General features: G+C 46.5%; 1 protein-coding gene across 1 annotated transcript in view; it reads left to right on the top strand.

Annotated features, from left to right (window-relative positions):
- The window catches only part of XKR4 (XK related 4), a 413,864-nt gene extending 393,920 nt beyond the window's left edge, over positions 1–19,944 (top strand). Inside the window, exon 3 of the mRNA XM_027042875.2 lies at positions 17,845–19,944. Coding sequence (XP_026898676.1) covers positions 17,845–18,791 — 947 coding nt within the window. The 3' untranslated portion in view covers positions 18,792–19,944. The remainder of the gene's footprint in view (positions 1–17,844) is intronic.
- Positions 19,945–19,955: the final 11 nt, after the last annotated feature.

Here is a 19,955-nt window from a genome sequence, read left to right as displayed (position 1 = left end):
TATAATTTTAATCACTTTAAGTTTATTAATACTTGTTCCGTGGCCTAACATGTGGTCTACACCCAGGAAATGCCCCATGTGCCCTTGACAAAAATGGATATTCTGGTATTACTGGGCAGAATCCTCTGTATATATCCTTTAGGTCAAAGTGGCACATATTGTTGCCCCAAGTCATCTGTCTCCTTACTGGTCTTCTTTCTGATTGCTCAGTATGTGATTAAAAAAAAATGTTAGGAAGCTGAAGAAAACACCAAAATACTTTAAGCAATGTGCACACCAGTCCATCATCTCTCTCTGATTGATACCCCTTTCCCTACCAATAGCTGGTAAAAGTTGGGTTCATGCACCGTTTGATTCAGATTTTAGGTCCCTCCTGCCTTCATCGTGTCTCATTCCTGAGAGGAAAAGCACATACACAACAGACCTTCTGTGTATCAGAGCTGGCTAAGATTTTTAGCAAATTTACCATGGAAACAGGAGTCTGTGAGCCCAGTCAGCACTCATCCCATGAAAACGAGGGGGCTCTGTTGGTTCATTCCTTTTACAATATCCTACCAGGACAAGTCTGACTTGTTTTCATCCTACAGTGAAAATGATTTAACCCATTAGTTTTTCTTCTTTTTTAATTCGCATCTTGGAAGCTCAGTCATACATTTCCATGCTCCAGCAGAACAGTAACATTTGCCTAGGGTTGTGCTGTCGCTCTGTTTTATTATTATTCTCTGCTAATCAGTGGCTTAGATATGTTGACTTTACAACTACCTGCCTCAAGTCCTCTTTGTCTATCAGTAGCCCCAAATTGCACAGTTCCTTGTATAATCCCAGAGTTTTTGTTGAGCCCCCAGACTTACATTTCTCTTAACACAATCAAAATCGCCCCCATCTGTATTTTTAGAAAGCCTAAAATAATTTATTCTGGTCAGTTTTAGAAGATGTGAAGAGAGGGCTTTTTGAATCTGGAGTTGGTCATTTCCATTTAAAAGCGGCTGTCTTGGGAAATCACTGCCTTTTCACTGCTCGCTAGCATACAAAATCCTAATTGAAAACCCTTTACACCTGGAGGTGGCATGCTTTAATTTACTTCTGTCCTGTTAGGAACAGGTCTTGGTCAAGGAGGGAATGCACGTGGGAATCTTGATGATTTGTGTTTTATAGAGTCTGTCCCCGAGGCCCGAGGCCCCAGGACACTGATAAATAGTCCCAGATCCCGGTCATTTATATCTCTTTTATTATAGCCAAGAACGGCATCCAAGCAATACCTCGATTTAGAACATCTCCAAATTCAGTTCGGTTCAATTCAGTGCAATTTATCAAGTAATTATCAAGTGCACTAGGCATCTTCTGAGTCTCTGGGAGACTGAATGAATAGAACTCAGTCCCTACCCTCATGGACTCCACAAAAAGAGAAAGGCTAACAAATAGCCCGCGGATTAAAATCGAGGTGGACATAAGGTGGTAAGGGATCAAGAAGAGGGGCTTCCAGCCGCCAGTGGAGAGGGGGCAGGTTCACCTTCTAAAGAGAATGGCTCGGACATCGCAGGGCTATCAGGGAAACACGATGCAGAACCGGGCCCAGATACCGGTCAAAAAACCCAAAAGGTTCAATAGAAATGATTAGGGTCACCCTTCGTGTTCCCAACACTAATCAGTGGCAGACCCCCACGTAGGCGAGGAAGATGCGTGGTAAATGTTTGTGGAACTGAACGAGGGAACACGAAGGAATTTGAAAAGAAGCACGTGGCACGTATGGTCAGACGCGGATCGTTATTTATTTATCTGAGTCCCTAAAGGGTTGCCGCGTTCAAGCTGCAGACTGGTTTGAACTGGGGCTGAGTGCATTGACCTGATTTTGAAGTGATTCTTAATGGAAGCAACCCTCCTTTTTGTTTTCAACGAAAGGAGGCGACAAAATAGCTTTAAAGTCGACTTCCATGTAGACGCTTTGGGGGATAGACACCAAATAGCTGAATGTCTTTCACACCACTTAATTTAGTCACGCATGCCTATCGAACAACATAGAGAGTGAGAAATGTTACCTTGTCCTTTGTCACCATTTCTTCACCATCTGGGACAGCTTTGGGAGGACTGCCTCTCCCCTCTTCCCGTGTTGCTGAAGACACTGCAGGTTTCAGACAGGTCTAGGGGGCGGTCAGTAGGCCCCGTGTCACATGATATGTGTCCTCCTCTGTTCCCGAAGATCTTCATGACCACTTACCATGTTGCTTTGAAAAACCGTCGGAGAGGAAAATATCTCTTCTTCCCGCCCTCCCAAACTCTTGGCTAGAGCCCCTGTAACAACAGATGAACAAGGGGAAAACATGTGAATTTATTTAATACAAGTTTTACGTGGGACACGAATCTTCCTGAGGAAATGAAGACCCCAAGAAACAGTAAACCTGAACATGTTTTTTAATTGTAATTTTTAAAATTTACCCCCAAATGGGTCAGCCTATATGGCGCCACAAGGATTTCAGGAGCAGATTCCTTCGTGCCCCTTCCCCAGTGCGCCCCTCCCCCCTCCCACAACCCCTCCCATAACCCTCAGTTTGGTCTCCGTATTTATGAGTCTTTTCTGTTTTGTCCCCCTCCCTGTTTTTAGATTGTTTTTGTTTCCCTTCCCTTATGGTCATGTGTTTTGTCTCTTAAAGTCCTCCTATGAGTGAAGTCATATGATTGTTGTCTTTCTCTGACTAATTTCACTTAGCATAACACCCTCCAGTTCCATCCACGTCGTTGCAAATGGCCAGATTTCATTCTTTTTGATTGCCAAGTAATACTCCATTGTATATATACACCACATCTTCTTTATCCATTCATCCATCGATGGGTATCTGGGCTCTTTCCATACTTTGGCTATTGTTGATCGTGCTGCTATAAACATGGGGGTGCCTGTGTCCCTTCGAAACAGCACACCTGTATCCCTTAGATGAATACCTAGTGGTGCAATTGCTGGGTCATATTTTTAGTTTTTTGAGGAACCTCCATACTGTTTTCCAGAGTGGCTGCACCAGCTTGCATTCCCATAAACCTGAGCATTTTTATATGATGTTTAATGAAGATGAGGAAGCCATGGGGAAAACGTGACAGGGACCCAGGAGGCACGAGCGAGGGATCTGTCGTAAACTGAGGGAAGCTTAGGAGGCCTGTGTGTTCAAGATTTCTCTGGGGTCCTTACCATCTTCAGTGGTAAGGAGGCTCCTTTTTTCCGGGTACAGGGAGGACACCTCTCACATGAAAGTCTTATGACCAGCTTCAGGGCAAAGCCAGAAAAATCCTTTCCATATCTGCTACTTCTCAGAGTCCTTCAGGTTGAAATACTACGTCAAGGTGCCGTATTTTGGGGTCGCGTGTCCTAAACCTGTCAGAGCGAAACTTACATGTGAGCTCATACTTCCAGGAATAACCCTTAAATTGAGTTAAATGTCTTCACCTCTTTTTTTTCTCTTTTTTCTTTTCTTTTTTTTTTTTTTGTTTCTTTTTACTGATTCCGTTAGTCTCTACGATGCGGCAGTGACCTAGGTAATTTCAAGCAAACGTGTCTTCCCAAACGGAATTTTGTGCTTCAAACACACAGTAACTGGGAGATCACCTCAGACTCTGACAGTTCAGCTAAGAGGCGACTCCCTCTATTCTTAGGAGCGGGTGTTGTGAGGAACCTTGCCATCATCAATCACACAGGCTACATATAAAACTAGCGTGTCTGAGCTGTTGAGGGGCTTATGTATTTCTAAAATAAGGTGATACTAGAAAAGATGGTTCAGCTGGTCTCAGTACCCCTGCACAGGGGACCTGGAAGCTGGTCGTCACTCACAAGTTTCTGTGGACTCACAAAGCACCAGACATTTTGTCATCTAGGACGCTTAGATCACAAGGATCTAGCCTGTCAGGTCTGGTAGTCTATCCAGAGATGTATTAAAGTGTTCACAATGTTCCTCAGTAATCTTTACAGATTACGAAGCACTTTTTTTTTAAATTTTTTTTTAAATGTTCATTACTTTTGAAAGACAGAGACAGACAGACAGAGCATGAGTCGGGCAGGGGCAGAGAGAGAGGGAGAAGGAGACGTAGAATCTGAAGCAGGCTCCAGGCTCTGAGCTGTCAGCCCAGAGCCCAACACGGGGCTCGAACCCATGAACCATGAGATCATGACCTGAGCGGAAGTCGGATGCTTAACCGACTGAGCCACCCAGGCGCCCCTACAAAGCACTTTTAAAGCCACTGGCCCCTACTGCTAGCCACAGTCCTGGGAGTTAAGAGTTGAGTCTATTTGCAAGTCATTAAAAAGCATGCATATGCTGTGGGCAGAATGGCACCGCTTTGTGTGTCTTACATGTGAGGGGTGTGGATGAGGGCCTTGGGATATTGGCAGGTCCCCTGGCGGTGACGGATGCAGGGGGAAGGCAGTGATCAGGCGAAGGGAGCAACCAGGCAGGCTTTCCTTCCAGGAACCCTTGAGCTGGGGTCTGGGATGCGGGAGTTCTCCAGGGGGCGCTGGGGGAGGGGACTGAGAGGCCCAGGCAAGAGAGAGGAAGGGTCTGGGCCAGTGAGGCAGGAAGTGAGGGAGGACCAACCAGAGAGGGTTGGAAATTTTGCTTGGAAGGATGTTCGGCGGGGAAGAGACTTGATCAGAGGTGGCTGTGGCCAGTTCACTTGACTCACAAGGTGAAAAAGCCCCGAGAGCGGGGAGCTGTAGACCAGGCCGGCTGGGAGGCCAGGCGGGCAGGGGCCTAAACTCGGGGAGTGGCAGGTAAGAGTTTAGGAGTCCAGGAGCCCACAGCCCCTCAGGCCCCCCTGGCCTCCTGGGCATGTCCCCTGGCACCTGCTAGAAATCCTCTCCAGGGCAATCTTCATCGTCCTATTACAAGCTCTCCAGCCTTTCTTCTCATCTTTCCTCTCCCAAAAGTGTCTCAACGAGGCGTTTATACCAAATGACACCCCCGCCCCTCCAGAGGAGAGGAGAAAGGAGGGGCTCGGGGAGGGTGGCTGGGAAGGCTGAACCCCCGGCTCCCTGGCATGAGCCATTTGTGAACCCTTGGGGATCCTGGCGGGGAGAGCTTTCTCTGAGCCAGCCCAACCGTAAGAACAGATAGCACTACAAATCCGTGTCCTCGGGGTATTGAGTCATTTTTTGTAAATCACCTAGAAAAGCATTTCGGGGCTCGAAAGCACAGTTTATTGCTGCATTATTAAATGGTCCCAGCCGCAAGCCACGTCCTTTTTACTGACGGAGTAAAACTGAGGCGACCCAAAGGGCAAGTCACTGAAAAGCAGGGCAGAAGCTGGGCCGTTCCCGCCCCCCGCCCCTCCACGCCCCCCCCAAAATGGCCTCTGCTGCTGTGAACCCTGCAGGCCAGGGAAGCAATTAGACACTGGAAAGCCTTAGAGAGAGCTACATCCTGTTAAAAAAAAAAAAATTAAATAAGAAAAAAAGCAAGGTATTTTTAAAAGTACATCCGTTTCTGCCGAAATGGAGTCGTGAAAACAAGAAAAATGAATGATCAAAAGCAGATAAACGAAGTCTGTGTTGCCCTCCCCCAAGGACCTCAACATGGTTTGGGGGCAACCATCTCCTGTCCGTCCCTTTCTTTCTCCAACTGATGGCCCCCTTTCCCCGCTCCCTCCCTTGTCTCCACCATCTCCCCTCCAGCCTAGGAGAAACCCACCCGGTGCCCAGAGGTCCTGGGGTTCCCGGAGGCCTGTGCCCTGGGCCAAGCCATCCCATCCATCCGGGAACCATCCTTTCTTGCATACAATTCAAGCAAATCCTTCGGGCCAGCACCGTCCGGTGACCTAGGCTTTCCCAAGACTAAGCCAATAACACTTGTCCCTGCCTCAGACTTTCCTACAAACCCTGAAACCATTTGTTCTGCGTCCCCTCCTTCCTTCCGAGAAGGTGCCCTTTACTTCGGCAGCCTTGAATCCAAATAAAATGAACCCCATATTTCACCTAGGTAAATAATACCAATTATTTTTTTCTTCCGGTTTCAAAGTGATTTTTAGTCAGTCGTAGCCTCCCGCCAAAAAATTATTTAATATGTGCAAAGAGAAAAAACCTTTTTTCTTAGGCTGTAGATTGTACCTCTTATCCTGTTCTTTCTCTGTCCTGTGATTCTGGTAAAGCCAACCTCCTCCAGTAAAACTTCCTCTACATCCAGACGTAGAAGGGCTCCCGGGCACAGGGAGGGGGGATGGGAAGAAGGGAGTAAAATTTAGGAGAAAAGCTAGAATCTGGAATGGCTAATCATATCTGTATAGTAAGTTTTCTGCTCGCAAAATGCTCTAGCAGCCGTGATTTCGTTGATCCTTGCTCAACCATGGGAAGAATACATAAAACCAAGGGACTCGCCCAAAGTCACAAGGCTACCAGATATCATTTCCCCCATCCTCACCGCTGTCTTCCTCAGTGCCTGGCACTTTGTGTCACCAGTTCCCATCTTCTGGGCCCCTTCCAAGTCCTCTGAGCACGAATAACTATAAATGTGGGGGACCAGCCCGTAGTTCTCGTTAGAGTTAACACGTGATTATAAACCCCCGGGGGGACCCGGACTGTCACTCTCCCATGGACAGTAAGGAAAAGGGAAAAGGATTTAAAGTCAGATAAATGTGGGTGTAAATCTTAATTCCGCTACTTGTTAAAAATGTGCCCATGGGTTAGCGGGGCCACCAGGAAACTAAGGCCAGCGGGCCAAATTCAGTCTACGGCCCAGTTTCCCATGTGTTGAAGTATTGTCTGTGGCGGCTGTCTCGCCACAACGGCAAAGCTGAATGCTAGTGACGGGGACCCTTGTGGCCCGCAAGGCCCAAAATACAGACGATCTGGCCTTCCACCGGAAAAGTTTGCCACTCCCCCAGGGAAGATTATTTCACCCCCGAGCCTCCGTTTCCCCCTCTGTAAAATGGGCAGAATCGCTTACATCAAAGAAGTGATGCTGTGACAAATAAATAAGATAATAAATGTGAAAGGGCCACACAGCAGTGATTGATACGTGTTGGGATTTTTTAAATCATTATTTTAGTCGTGCTGTTGACAGCCATGTCCCTCTGTGGTGGGTGAGGGGAGGACGCATCCTCTGTCTGTCTCCATCCCTGTTTCCCTCTTTGTTTCTCTTCATTTTGCCCCACTTCACCCCCTGGCCTCCAGAGGAGAAAAACTTTAAGAAAAAATAGCGTGAGGGTTAAGAACATTTTCAAGGTGGGGGCGCCTGGGTGGCTCAGTCGGTTGAGTGTCCGACTTCGGCTCAGGTCATGATCTCACATTTCGTGACTTCGAGCCCCACGTCGGGCTCCGTGCTGACAGCCCGAAGCCCAAAGCCTGGAGGCTGCTTCAGATTCTGTGTCTCCCTCTCTCTCTGCCCCTTCTCCGCTCATGCTCTTTCTCTCTCTGTCTCTCAAAAATGAATAAATGTTAAAAAAATTTTTTAAAAAAAGAACATTTTAAACGGATAGAAAGTAAACTAACTCTAAAGAAAAGTTCAAAGGCCCCTGGGTGGCTCAGTCGGTTGAGCGTCCAACTTAGGCTCAGGTCATGATCTCGCGGTTCGTGGGCTGGAGCCCCACGTCGGGCTTTTCAGTGGCAGCTCAGAGCCCTCTTTGGATTCTCATCTCCCCTGCCCCTCCCCCACTCACACACATGCTCTCTCTCTCAAAAATAACCATTAAATATTTAAAAAAAAAAAAAAAAAGAAAAATTCAATCTTCTTGAACAGCTCAGGTTACTTGTTTTATGTCTTTTGAGTAGTAATTTCTATCATCATTTTTTCAATATAAATTTAATCACGCAATTTGTAACATTGTACTGAGAACGGTGACTTCTTGCCTTCTATTTACAGGGTTTTTTCCCTACATATAAGCATGATATGTTTTCACATTCCCCCATTCAAAATGTTTGCCTCCTTGGGAAATTCTAATAAAAATCTAAAGATAATAAACTTCAAAATTATAAGATAGATGGATCTATGTGAGATCATCTACAATCTTCTCCAATCAGAAGGAAATAACTTTCCACGTTTGTGAAGACACTTTGTTTCTCTCAACAACCTTCTTCAACTCCTTTCATATTAAAACGCTTTCTAAAAATTTCAGTTCAGCGTTTCCCTTATCAACGCCTTCACAGCCTTACAATTTGCCTTGCAAAGAAGTTGAAATCCTCAGAATGGATTACGAGAAGTGTGTGTATCCCTACCAAAACTAAACATATTAAGCACTTAAATATTTTTAATCAGAGCTATTACAAGGTTTAAGACAGAGATAAATCGTTTCAGTGCAGGAAGATTTAGAACGTCCGAGACCCATTGGAGCTAGTGTTACTTTCTTTACCTTCACTGCTCTCACCAAAGATCACAGCACAGAGGGCCTTACATTTTTTCAATTATTACATTCTTTCAACCAGGTCAATCCAATATGCATCCAGCCAAGATCTACTCCTTTTACATCTGGAACTAAGAGACCAGTTCTAATCATGCGGAAGAAATGGAAAACCATTCTGGCTCTGGATAGTCATCTTGTGACCTCCTCCTCTTCGATCATATACTCCACTGAAATTGTTCAACATTTTTCCTTAGGGGAAAATCCAGGAAAACCAGGAGGGCTGTGTTTGGTTCAGTAAATGTGAAGGAGAGAAAAGCATGGTTTTCCTCCTAGGGGCTCATGCTTCAGGTCTGTTTTGTGAAAAGAATCCAAAATGGGAGCCTTTGGCCTGACAACAGATACGGTCGCTGTGAGAGGGAAGGTGTGGGTGCGATGGGAAGACTTTGGGAGCCAGATGCCTGAAGAGGCGGCATGTTCCAGAGTCATCTACATTTCTCCGTGTTATTGTCCCATGAGCTTGGACTGTGAGGGACCTGAGATCTCCCTGCACGTGCCCATGCCTCATGACCCTGTTGCCGACAGCCATACCAGTCTATGGTCATGGTGGACGGATTTTGGAATCTGTGAATTCTGACACCTGCCCTCCTCGCTAATTACATGAGCTCGGGCACATTACTTAACCTTTCTTTGTGTCTCTGTTAAACAGTGCTTGCCTCAGAGTGTCATCACGAACTTCAGATTGGACAAAGGACATGGGTACCCAGCACATCACGGTGCATATAGCACGGACCCATATACCTCCTCTTTTATTTGTCTGTGATTATGAGCTTCAAATGCACTAAAGAAACCTTAAGTTTCTTATATTGTCAACATTATATTGTCATCTAAAATTCAATGTCTTGTCTGTTGAGGGACTATACTTTTAGGAGAAAAAGCTATCTTGTCTGTGATGATAAGACAGAAAACAGTATGAAGGGTTGAAGGATAATCTCACCTTCACAGCTGGGAAAGGCTGTGATGTAAATCATCTGTTCCCAAACTATCGGTCAGGGAATACTTTAAATTTCCAACAAAAATGTTTAAATTGACAGGATGAAGGAATGGGGTGTAAGGAAGGGAAGTCAAGATGTGTGCAATCGAGGGGTGCCTGGGTGGCTCGGTCGGTTAAGCGTCTGACTCTTGAATTCGGCTCAGGTCATGATCTTATGGTCCGAGAGATCGAGTTCTGCACTGATGCCTCAGAGCCTGCTTGGGATTCTCTCTCTCTCTCCTTCTCTCTCTCTGCTCCTCCCCTGCTCGTGCTCCCTCTAAATAAATAAATAAACAAACAAACACTTTTTTTAAAAAGATGTGTGCGATCAAGATAGTGGGCAGAGAGAGAGAGACAATATGAGAGCAGCAACTGGGTGACAAATGTACTACTTTCAAAAATCAATACACAGGAGAGTGACCGATGTCAGGGACCCAGCAGTCAGCCACAGGATACAGATCGGCCCTTTGGGGAGACATGTACATCATCACCCACACGGATGTGTAACAACAGCAAGGGTGCCAAGGTGTGGCGTTAAGAACCAACGCAAGGTGCCGTGGGCACTTACAACAAGGGACGGGATTTGGGACAGAGGCTAGGAAAGACTTCCCTAAGGAAAGATGCTTACAAAGAGGAGTAGGGATGCACTGGAAAGAAGTGGCTTTTCAAGGGTGAGCCCAGCATTTCCCGTCTGCAGGAAGAAAATGCAGTCTTAGCAGCTGAGGAAGGCAGACGGGGCAGGCAGTGCATCCGAAGTGCAGAGAGGCAGGAGCAAGATGAGGTCAAGGGGCTGTGAGAGCTCCCGGGTCAGGCTTTCTCAAAATGTGTTGGTAAAACCTCAGTGATCAGTGAGTTCGCTGCCGGCACAGCCCTGCTGTCTCGGTCAGGAGAGGGAAATGCGAATTCAGGAAAGGGCAAATGCAGGAAGATTCCGATTCGGCAAGGAGTGGACCCAAGGAGACATCCAGAGGCGGGCGTCTTTGCTGGCCCAAGTCGTCTTCCCTCGTGATGGATTCCAGAATCACTAAGCACCCGTTCACTGACGCTGCAGGAAGGGGACACCCGTTGTATTATTTCTTCTGTTTTTGCATATGCTTGAAGTTTCACATAATAATGAATGTGTTAAGTTAAAAATGCAGTTTGGATGTAAACACGGGCCACTGGCCACGTGTTTCCCTGAGACAGTAAGCTTCGGCTGGCCTGTTGCAGGGGAAGGGCTGTGGTTACCCTCCCTCAGAAGGAGGAAAGAGACAGGCTCATGATGACTGTCGAAGAAGCAAAGAATTAGAGCCCTTGGTTCAATTCCCTGAACCTCCTACATCTGGGGAATTAGGCTATAAATCCTACGAAGCGTTCTCTGGGGATTTCCAAGAATTGTTCACACCCAGGCCACAAACGACACGACAGGAGCACAGACTTTGTTTCACACTGTTTTGGCATTTGCAGCTCGAACTGAAATTGCAAAGCAGCAGAATAGGAGAGCAGTGAAGAATTGTGCACATGTTTGGAATATTTCAGTCTCTCTGTGGTTCCAACCTTATATTTGAAATACTCCTTCTTCCTCTCTATTTCTTCCTCTCTCTTGCTCTCTCCTTCCTTTCTACGTTTTCTTCTGCCTTTCTTTCCCTCTAACTGCCAATTCTTTTTTTAATTTTATTTGTGTGTGTTTTTTTTCCAATTGGGAGAGAGCACAAGCAGGGGAGACGGGTAGGGGGAGAGTGACAGAATCTCTTCCGGAGCCCAACGTGGGGCTCGATCCCATGACCCTGGGATCATGACCTGAGTCGAAATCAAGAGTCAGAGGCTCAACTGACTGAGCCACCCAGGCGCCTTTCCAAGTGCCAATTCTCAACATATGCCACAACCCATCCAAGGCCCATAGAGGACAGGAAGGTAAAGAAGACAGATACTTATCCTTACCTAAAAGTTCACTCTAGCGTTAATAATAACACTAAACAATTGGGGGCCTGGGGGGCTCCGTCGGTTGGGCGTCCGACTTCAGCTCAGGTCACGATCTCACAGTCTGTGAGTTCGAGCCCCGCGTCGGGCTCTGGGCTGACAGCTCGGGGCCTGGAGCCTGCTTCAGATTCTGTGTCTCCCTCTCTCTCTCTCTGCCCCTCCCCTGCTCATGCTCGGTCTCTGTCTGTCTCAAAAATAAATAAAAACATTAAAAAAATAATTTTTAAAAAAATAACCCTAAATATTTACATTAAATCAAAATTAAACAATTGACATTAAAATTAAATAAATTAAAACACAAAATCAAACATAATTTTAGACCAGGATACATGCTCTGAAGGAAGAGGACGGGACACTTGATAGGAAAACATGTTTGTAGAGAGAACGAATTTACAGCTGGGGGCCAAAAGTAGCCCCTTCCTAGTCTAGAGGTCCCCAGATCAAAATGGCTTTTTGCATTATAATATTCCCAAGGGTCTTATATGCCATGCCAGCCCCATTCTTTCCATTCTTTCTGAAAGGAAATGTTTAAATTGAGATGATGGAGCTTTTGCCCACAACCGCCCCCCCTCCCCACCCCCCACCAACCAAACTCCAACCTGTTATTTTATCCTAAATAAAATATACAGATTTTCTACTTCTGTCATTAAGATTGCATTTAGGTCCTACTTAGAGGAAGGTTATAGGAAAGCAAGTTACTTGTAATAAAAACAAACAGACAAACAAAAAACAAAAACAGAGGTTAGCAGTGACGAATCCTTTCAGTGGGAACTCCTTGAAAGCAAATCTGGAATGCCAAGCCACAGGATTCAGAGCGGTCCTTTCTTATTCTGAATTTATTTTGAGTTTTCAGAACAGTTGGGAGGCTACATTTGGGCAACCCCAAACATTATTTCGTGAATACAATTACATTTTAAAGAATAATTCAACTCCATATCATGTTGGACGGGAGCAGGAAATGGGCAAAAAGACGGAAGAAGGACAGAACAGACGCAAAGCGGGGGTGAAGGACAGACTGACAGAAGGAGAAGAAAAAGAAGGAAGACAAAGACACAAAAGAGACACGGAAACACCATCAGGGGAAAGGACATCCGTAAAAAGCAAAGAGAAAAGAAAGAAGAAAGTCAAAACTGTTGTTCACTTGGACAGCCCAGTATCGATTCCTATCCATTCCCTTTGAAAGGCTAATTAGCCGCCGAGACAGTATCAGACTCAAAACCCTTATTCTGAGAAAAATCTTTATTCAAAATGGGGAAGCATCTAAGACTTCCTCTGAAACACTAGTCTGAGTGGCTAAGCAATGTATGTGACAATTCAAGTGCACGGATCTCAGAAGCTAGAATGTTAACTAACTTGGATTTAAAGAAAAGAAAGAAAGAAAGAAAGAAAGAAAGAAAGAAAGAAAGAAAGAAGAAAGAAAGAAAGAAAGAGAAAGGAAGAAAAAGAAAGAAGAAGCTAGAACCCCCACCCCATTTAGAGGTTTTAAAATAAAAATTCTCGGGTTACAGTTCTAAAGGTGTTACGTCCCCCTCACCACATCTTATCCAAATATACACATTCAGCTCAAAATGATGGAATAAACTGTCACACTGACTTTATGATCATTAAACCCTTTTAGTCAAAGTCAGATCAGTTGTTTGGGCTGCAGTGAGAAAACAAAAACACGTGGGGTCAACCAGAATCAATCCGGCAGGCAGAGGTTTTCTGGAAGGCAAACTGCTCCTCTACCCTCTTAGGTCTTTGTTTGAGGGCCTGCAAATTACATTGGCAGATTAGCAAGACCACACGCAGATTTAATTACATATGTAATCACGTGTGTAAAGATGTAAGACATGTATGTCATCTTGTGTGTGCACACAGGTTTTCACAAGGAAACGTGACTTGAGGAGGTCATTAGAATTTGGAGTTTATGTATCTTTGTTTTTAAGTTTATTTTTGAGAGAGAGAGAGAGAGAGAGAGAGAGAGAGAACAAGCAGGGGAAGGGACAGAGAGAGAGGGAGAGAGAGGATCCCAAGCGGGCTCCGCAGTCAGTGCAGAGCCCCATGTGACGCTCAAACTCCTGAACCATGACATCACGAACTGAGCAAAAATCAAGAGCTGGACACTTAACCGACTGGGCCACCCAGGCACCCTGGAGTTTATATACCTTAGTAGGGAATGGGGAGGGGCAGAGGGATACTTCGGGGAGAACAAATGCCTTCTCAAAAGTGCGGGAGATTCCAGGAACTCAAATGCCTTCAGCTTAAATAATTGTTATTCCACGGTGGTCTATTCTGGATCCCTTCAAATGCAACACACCCAAAGGGCACAGGTTGTGAACTCTTGGATTCCGATGGCTTGGCAATATGGTATTTCTCAGGCAAGCTGCGTACAAAATCACCTTCTTAGAACTGTGGCTGCGTCTCCGGAAATTTACATCCTCTCGCATTCTGAGAAGGGCGCTATACCAACCACAGGGAGCATACACGAAGAAGAATTGTCTTCTTTCCACGAGAAAGCAAACACTGTCATCGACAGCCAGAATCCTTCCAGGTGTCCGATCCTGTGGACCTGGAACACGGAGACTGCAGGCCTGGGGGTGCTCGGGTAGATAATGAGACACACGGCTCTGGGGCTGGAGACGTCTGGTTCAGGGATGGGTTTGCTGAGAACTGGGAAACTCAGGAGGCGTGGAGTCTCTCAGGGAGGCGCTGAGAAGGAGGAGGCCCAGGGCCAGCATCCCAGCCCGTGCCAGTAATCTCAAGGAGGAGCCGATAAAAATGGAGAAACAAGAAACGAGAAATAGAAGGGAAAATGGGAAAGGGTGTGGAATAAAAAAAAAAGAAGAGATTCAATCAAGTGAAGAGCGATTCTTGAGGTTAAAGGGGGCCTGTCATTTGTTTGTGATCCCTGGGGATCGTGCACTCCTGCAGACGCAGGGCTGGAATACAGAGACAGGGCATAACTGAGAGGGTCCTTTCTCCAGGACGCAGGGGGTTCGCTTTGGGACAGAAGGAGAATTTTCATCAGAAACCAGCGTGGGGAAGGAACGAGGGAAGACAAATCGCGTAACCTCACCGAGGGAAACGGTTTCGCTTCTATAAGATAGATCATTGCAGTAGACAAGCTCTGAGGTCTCATCACCTATTTTAACATTTTAATAAATAATATAATCCCACTGAGTCCTCTGTTTTTGAGAGTTTGATTTCAGAGTGAGGTTTTATAACTGATACGCTATTCATTACTTTCAAAGAAAATGCTGACGGACACATTACATGCTTCTTGGGACTACTGAAGGAATCCTTATATTTTAATATCTTAATGGTGTCGGGGGAGAATTATTGTTCAGTGTCACTTATGTAATATTCTGGCTCGGGAGGCCTAACCTGGAAGTAACTGTGAGGAAACAGACAAACCCAAAACAAGGCACACTCTTTTCTTTTAGGTACTGTGCCTCCAAAACTATGCCAATGTCAAAAAGGCAAAGAAAGTCGGTGGAAATATGCCTGATTAAAGAAAACTAAGTTGATGACACAACTAAACGCAATCTCCGATTCCAGGCTCCATTCTGTACCGCAGGGAAAAATCCTACGATGGGCGTTGTTCAAGTCAACTGATGAAATTAGAATACTGATGGTGGATTAGAAAAAAAAGTATGGTATCAATGTTAAATTCACTAACGTTGACAAATGTACTTGGTTCTCTAAAAGAAGACCCCTATTCACAGGAAATAGGGTAAAGGACCATTGTCTGAGTCCTTTGGGGCCGCTGTAACAAAATACTACAGGCTGGGTAGTTTATAAACAGCAGAAATGTATTGCCCACAGTTCCGGAAGCTAGAAGTCCAAGATCATGGCCAGCGTGGTCTGGTAAGAGCTGTCTTCTGAGTTGAAGACTTCTCATTGTATTCTTAGGTGGCAGAAGGGATTTAGGGAGCATTCTGGGGCCTCTTTTATAAGGCACAAATCCCATCCATGACAGCCCCACCCTCATAATTTATGCACCTCCCAAAGGCCCCTCCTACTAATACCATCATCTTTAAGGGTTAGGGGTTCAACGCATGAATGGGGAGGGGGACGTGGGAGCACACAAACATTCAGACCACAGCAGCCTAGATGCACGCAATTTACTCTCAAATGGTTCAGAGAGAAAAAGAGGGGTGGGGGTGGGCAGTGATAAAGCAAAGGAAGCCATATGACAATCCTGGCAAAGAGTATATAGGTGTTCAACGTACTATTTTTATTTTTGCAATTCTTCCGTTAAGCACTTCATGGGGGTGTGAATTTGTAATAAGGAATAGCTCTGAGGTTGCCCCATATCTTCCGTTCAGGCCTATTATTTGTCTTATAGAAATTCACTGCTAAGCAGAAGGGGAAAAAAAAACCTCAAATGAACCAGGGAAATTCTAATTGTTGCTAAAGCAGAGAATTCATGAACGGAGCGGTCATAAATGGACACGAAATTGGCCTCCGCTATAGGCAAAAAGTTTACGTCTTAAATCGTAAGATACGCTGAGAGCAAAGCTGAGAGGAACTTACTTTTCTACTGCCAGAATATTGCTTTAACAAGTTCCTGGAGTGTCTTGAAGCAGGCTGGATTGCTTTCTTGGGACATGGAATAAAAGGGGTGAAGATTCCCGGGGAATTTGGACTGAGTCCGTTTTCCAATTGGTTTACATCTGCCAACGGATGATTTTACGATGCGGCGTACGTAAGGTGTGGTTTTTGGTTTTTTTACTGTTTATCACTTCTTTGTAAAACAGCCTTTAAGAACGCCTGTGAAAAGTGGTACCCAGATGGTTCTGACTCCCCGAGTCGCCTCGCGCTTTATCCACCTGCCCGACAATGTGGCCGTCTTCCTGAAGGTGGCGCTGTGCGCGAGCGCGGGGTGTGAAAAAGAAAGGACCTTTCCGGTGTTGCACCTGCCCTGGCGCGCGGCGTACACGCACAAGGAATACTCTCCAGAACAATCTGTACCATGGCAAATGGTGCAGATAAGGAGCGAGGTCGTGAGCCGCTTCTATGCCCCTCAAAGGGGTTGGCATTAAAATGGCACAACCTTTTTGGTCTTCAGTCCTCAACTGAAAGTAAGGGTGTCCTTCCCAGAGTCGTCATTCCACGACCTTTTACTTCCCGTTGTCGCACCTTCTTCTTTCTCTAACTTTTCTTCCTACCCTCTCTTTTCACTTCCAAATTTGCTTTACAATTGGTGTAGGTGTTTTCTACCTCATAGAAATTATATTATCATTTAAAAAACCGAACAACCAACCAAAAAAAGAAAACAGCAAAAAAAAAATTTTTTTAACACAAGAAAAAGAAAAGAAATTGTATTATTAAAACCTCCTTTGCGTACTGGCCTTGAACTGACCTAGAGTGTTGCCATACCTGCCCAAGAGTTATGGTAATGGAAGGTGTTTTGTGCTGGCCAGAACCGGAAAACCAAAACTCAGGATTGGGAGGCACATCTGGGCATTCTGCTACCTTGATTGGGGCTGGACATGAGAAGTGGCCGCTGGAAGTCTTGTGACAGTTTGTTGAGTAGTCTGCAGACTGACTAACATTTCAGTGGCCAAGTGAATTCCCCCAAAGGGCTCTCTCCTGAAGGAGGCCAGTGCCTTTCCCGGTGAGCTCTGTCCATGTCTGGACCATTCGGGTGACGCTTCACACACAGGAGAAGCAGCAAAAGTGGAGGGAAATAATGCAAGTCATTTTAGAAACTTGCAGACACACTTTTGGAGAGCGTACTAACCAAAGGGGGTCCATAAAATGATAGGAGAAGGAGTTGAGGTGATTTCTGTCCCATCTTTATGAAAGAATAAGCCATCTTTCTTCTAAGGGAAACGTCTTCTTCTAAGGGAAGGGCAGTAAGGAACAGACAGAAGCTACGGGGAGAATTACATTTGGGTTCTGTTAGGACAAACTGCATACCAGGGGCCACAGGAAACATTGCCAAGAAGGTTTTATGGACTCCTACTTGTAAGAAAGAGTGGACTTTCTTTTGTGAGCGAAGTGCCTTCATTCTTGTTCAGAAGCAGGCAGGGAAACCGGCTGTCTCCCCCCCTCCCCGCCCCCCAGTTTCTGGTGATTATTTATCCCTTTCATCCACAGAATCTCCAAGCCGCCTGGAGCCTTGGAGATCACCCACTTTGCAGATGAGGACGCCAGTTGAAGTGACTGTCCAGAGTCATACAGAGTTGAAACAGCAGCCCAGTTCTGTCAGCCTCCCCAGTCCGTGTTTATTTTCCCACCGCACAAAACTACCTCCTTGGTTTATTTCCAGCACACGGAAAGTCACCCCCACCCCGCCACCCCATTTCCAGATCCCACACCCCTCTCTGGTTTTGAGTAGCATTCCCTTTGTACTGCATGACTTCTCCGTACGACTGGGGCCCACCGAAGACACACAGTAGGACCCCCATGAGCGTTTAGCCCAACCGAACCTCGGAGAAACGGACAGCTTTGCTGATGTCACGGTTAGCCTGTCCCGAGCTCCCAGCTCCACGTGACATCTTCAGGGGACAGCACTGCATCTCACTTTTGACAGAGTGTCTTCCCTTTTGCCTTCGTAGGTTTCACTGCGGCGGCCTCCCTCGTGTCTTTGGCTTGGGCCCTGGCCTCTTACCAGAAGGCCCTCCGGGACTCTCGAGACGACAAGAAGCCCATCAGCTACATGGCCGTCGTCATCCAGTTCTGCTGGCACTTCTTCACCATTGCCGCCAGAGTCATCACTTTCGCCCTCTTCGCCTCGGTTTTCCAGCTCTACTTCGGGATCTTCATCGTCCTCCACTGGTGCATCATGACCTTCTGGATCGTACACTGTGAGACAGAATTCTGTATCACCAAATGGGAAGAGATTGTGTTCGACATGGTGGTGGGGATCATCTACATTTTCAGCTGGTTCAACGTCAAGGAAGGCAGGACTCGCTGTAGGCTCTTCATTTACTACTTTGTGATTCTTTTGGAAAATACGGCCTTGAGTGCCCTCTGGTACCTCTACAAGGCTCCCCAGATCGCAGACGCGTTTGCCATCCCGGCGCTGTGTGTGGTGTTCAGCAGCTTTTTAACTGGCGTCGTTTTTATGCTGATGTATTATGCCTTCTTTCACCCCAACGGACCCAGGTTCGGGCAGTCACCAAGCTGTGCTTGTGAGGACCCAGGCGCCGCCTTCACTCTGCCTCCAGAGGTGGCCACGAGCACGCTCCGGTCCATCTCCAACAACCGCAGTGTCGCCAGCGACCGCGACCAGAAATTTGCAGAGCGGGACGGGTGCGTCCCTGTCTTTCAGGTGAGGCCCACGGCCCCGTCCACCCCATCGTCTCGCCCACCACGGATTGAAGAATCTGTCATTAAAATCGACCTGTTCAGGAACAGGTACCCAGCGTGGGAGAGACACGTTTTGGACCGAAGCCTCCGGAAGGCCATCTTAGCCTTTGAATGTTCCCCGTCTCCTCCAAGGCTGCAGTACAAAGATGATGCCCTTATTCAGGAGCGGCTGGAGTATGAAACCACTTTATAAAATAGAAGGCTTTGGAGGGGCCACAACCTCCAGGTGAAGGGGTGACAGCGGGGCCGTGGCAATAATGAAACTCCGTCCTAGACCAGGGCAGAGAGCTGTAATGCACTTAGTGTGACCGCGCATCAGCTGGCTGCCCTGCTGTGGTCTCCTTTCCAAACAGCAGCTGAAGGGAACATGGCGGCTTAGGAGGACTTCTCGTTGCTACCAGCCCTCCTGTCCACTCTCAGCGTGTCCACCAGAGGGTACAATTATCACGGAAAATGTTGCCTCCAATCAATAGGGTGTTTTGATGGAGTCAACTGATCTTTGCAGAAAAACCTACTCAGTCACACACACACACACACACACACACGCACACACGCACACACCTGCTAATACACACACGGCACCAGTCCTCTGTCAAAACAGCTTAGGTGATTTTTCTTGATGCAAAGCTCTGATTCTGAATATAAAAACAAAGAGAGAGAGAGAGAGAGAGAGAGAGAGAACATATCCCTCAAGACTCCAGGAAAAAAACACAAATAGTACCACTTAGAAAAGAATTCATAGACCATTCTCATTCGGAAACTGACACCATGTGTGAAAATCCTACCCAGTGGACAGCAAACTCAACTGTTGTTTACATGTGTATTAGAATCAATGGAATGGTTCGTTTTCCACACATTTCAGGATTTGTCTTTTCGTTTCAAGTTTCCGTTGAGAACATCCTTCCTGCCAGAAATCCTATGCAGCGCATCTGTGGCTTTTTGACAAGGCCAAGGAGCTCGAGAAGTTCGGGAGGTACACGAAATGGTGATCGCGAGTCAGTATTCAGTTGCAGACGTGTAATAAATCCCTGAAGAGGAAGCACGGGAAAAACAAGGCAAAAACGAGCGTCAGATTTCCCGGCCTGTGCGGCTCACACTGGCATGTAAGTGCAGGGGCAGAAGAGAGACAGGCTGACCCGGATGTTACAAGACGCGGAAAAGCGTGGATCCGTGTGAGCACGTGCCGGGCCACACCCACCTAGTGCCAAACGCCGTCCAACCACAGGACTGACGTGCAAGTCCCAAACACCCGAGAACGAGTGGCCTGAGCCTCCCCCCCACCGAAACGCGGACGTGAGAGTGCACCATCAAGTTCCCCACTGTGTACTGACTTCCCCCCCCACCCCCCACCCCCCAC

The sequence above is a fragment of the Acinonyx jubatus genome, chromosome F2 (assembly GCF_027475565.1).
Source record: "Acinonyx jubatus isolate Ajub_Pintada_27869175 chromosome F2, VMU_Ajub_asm_v1.0, whole genome shotgun sequence".
Classification (NCBI taxonomy): Eukaryota; Metazoa; Chordata; class Mammalia; order Carnivora; family Felidae; genus Acinonyx; species Acinonyx jubatus.
The sequence above is the reverse complement of the archived record's forward strand: the minus strand, read 5'-3'. Positions and strand labels throughout refer to the sequence as shown.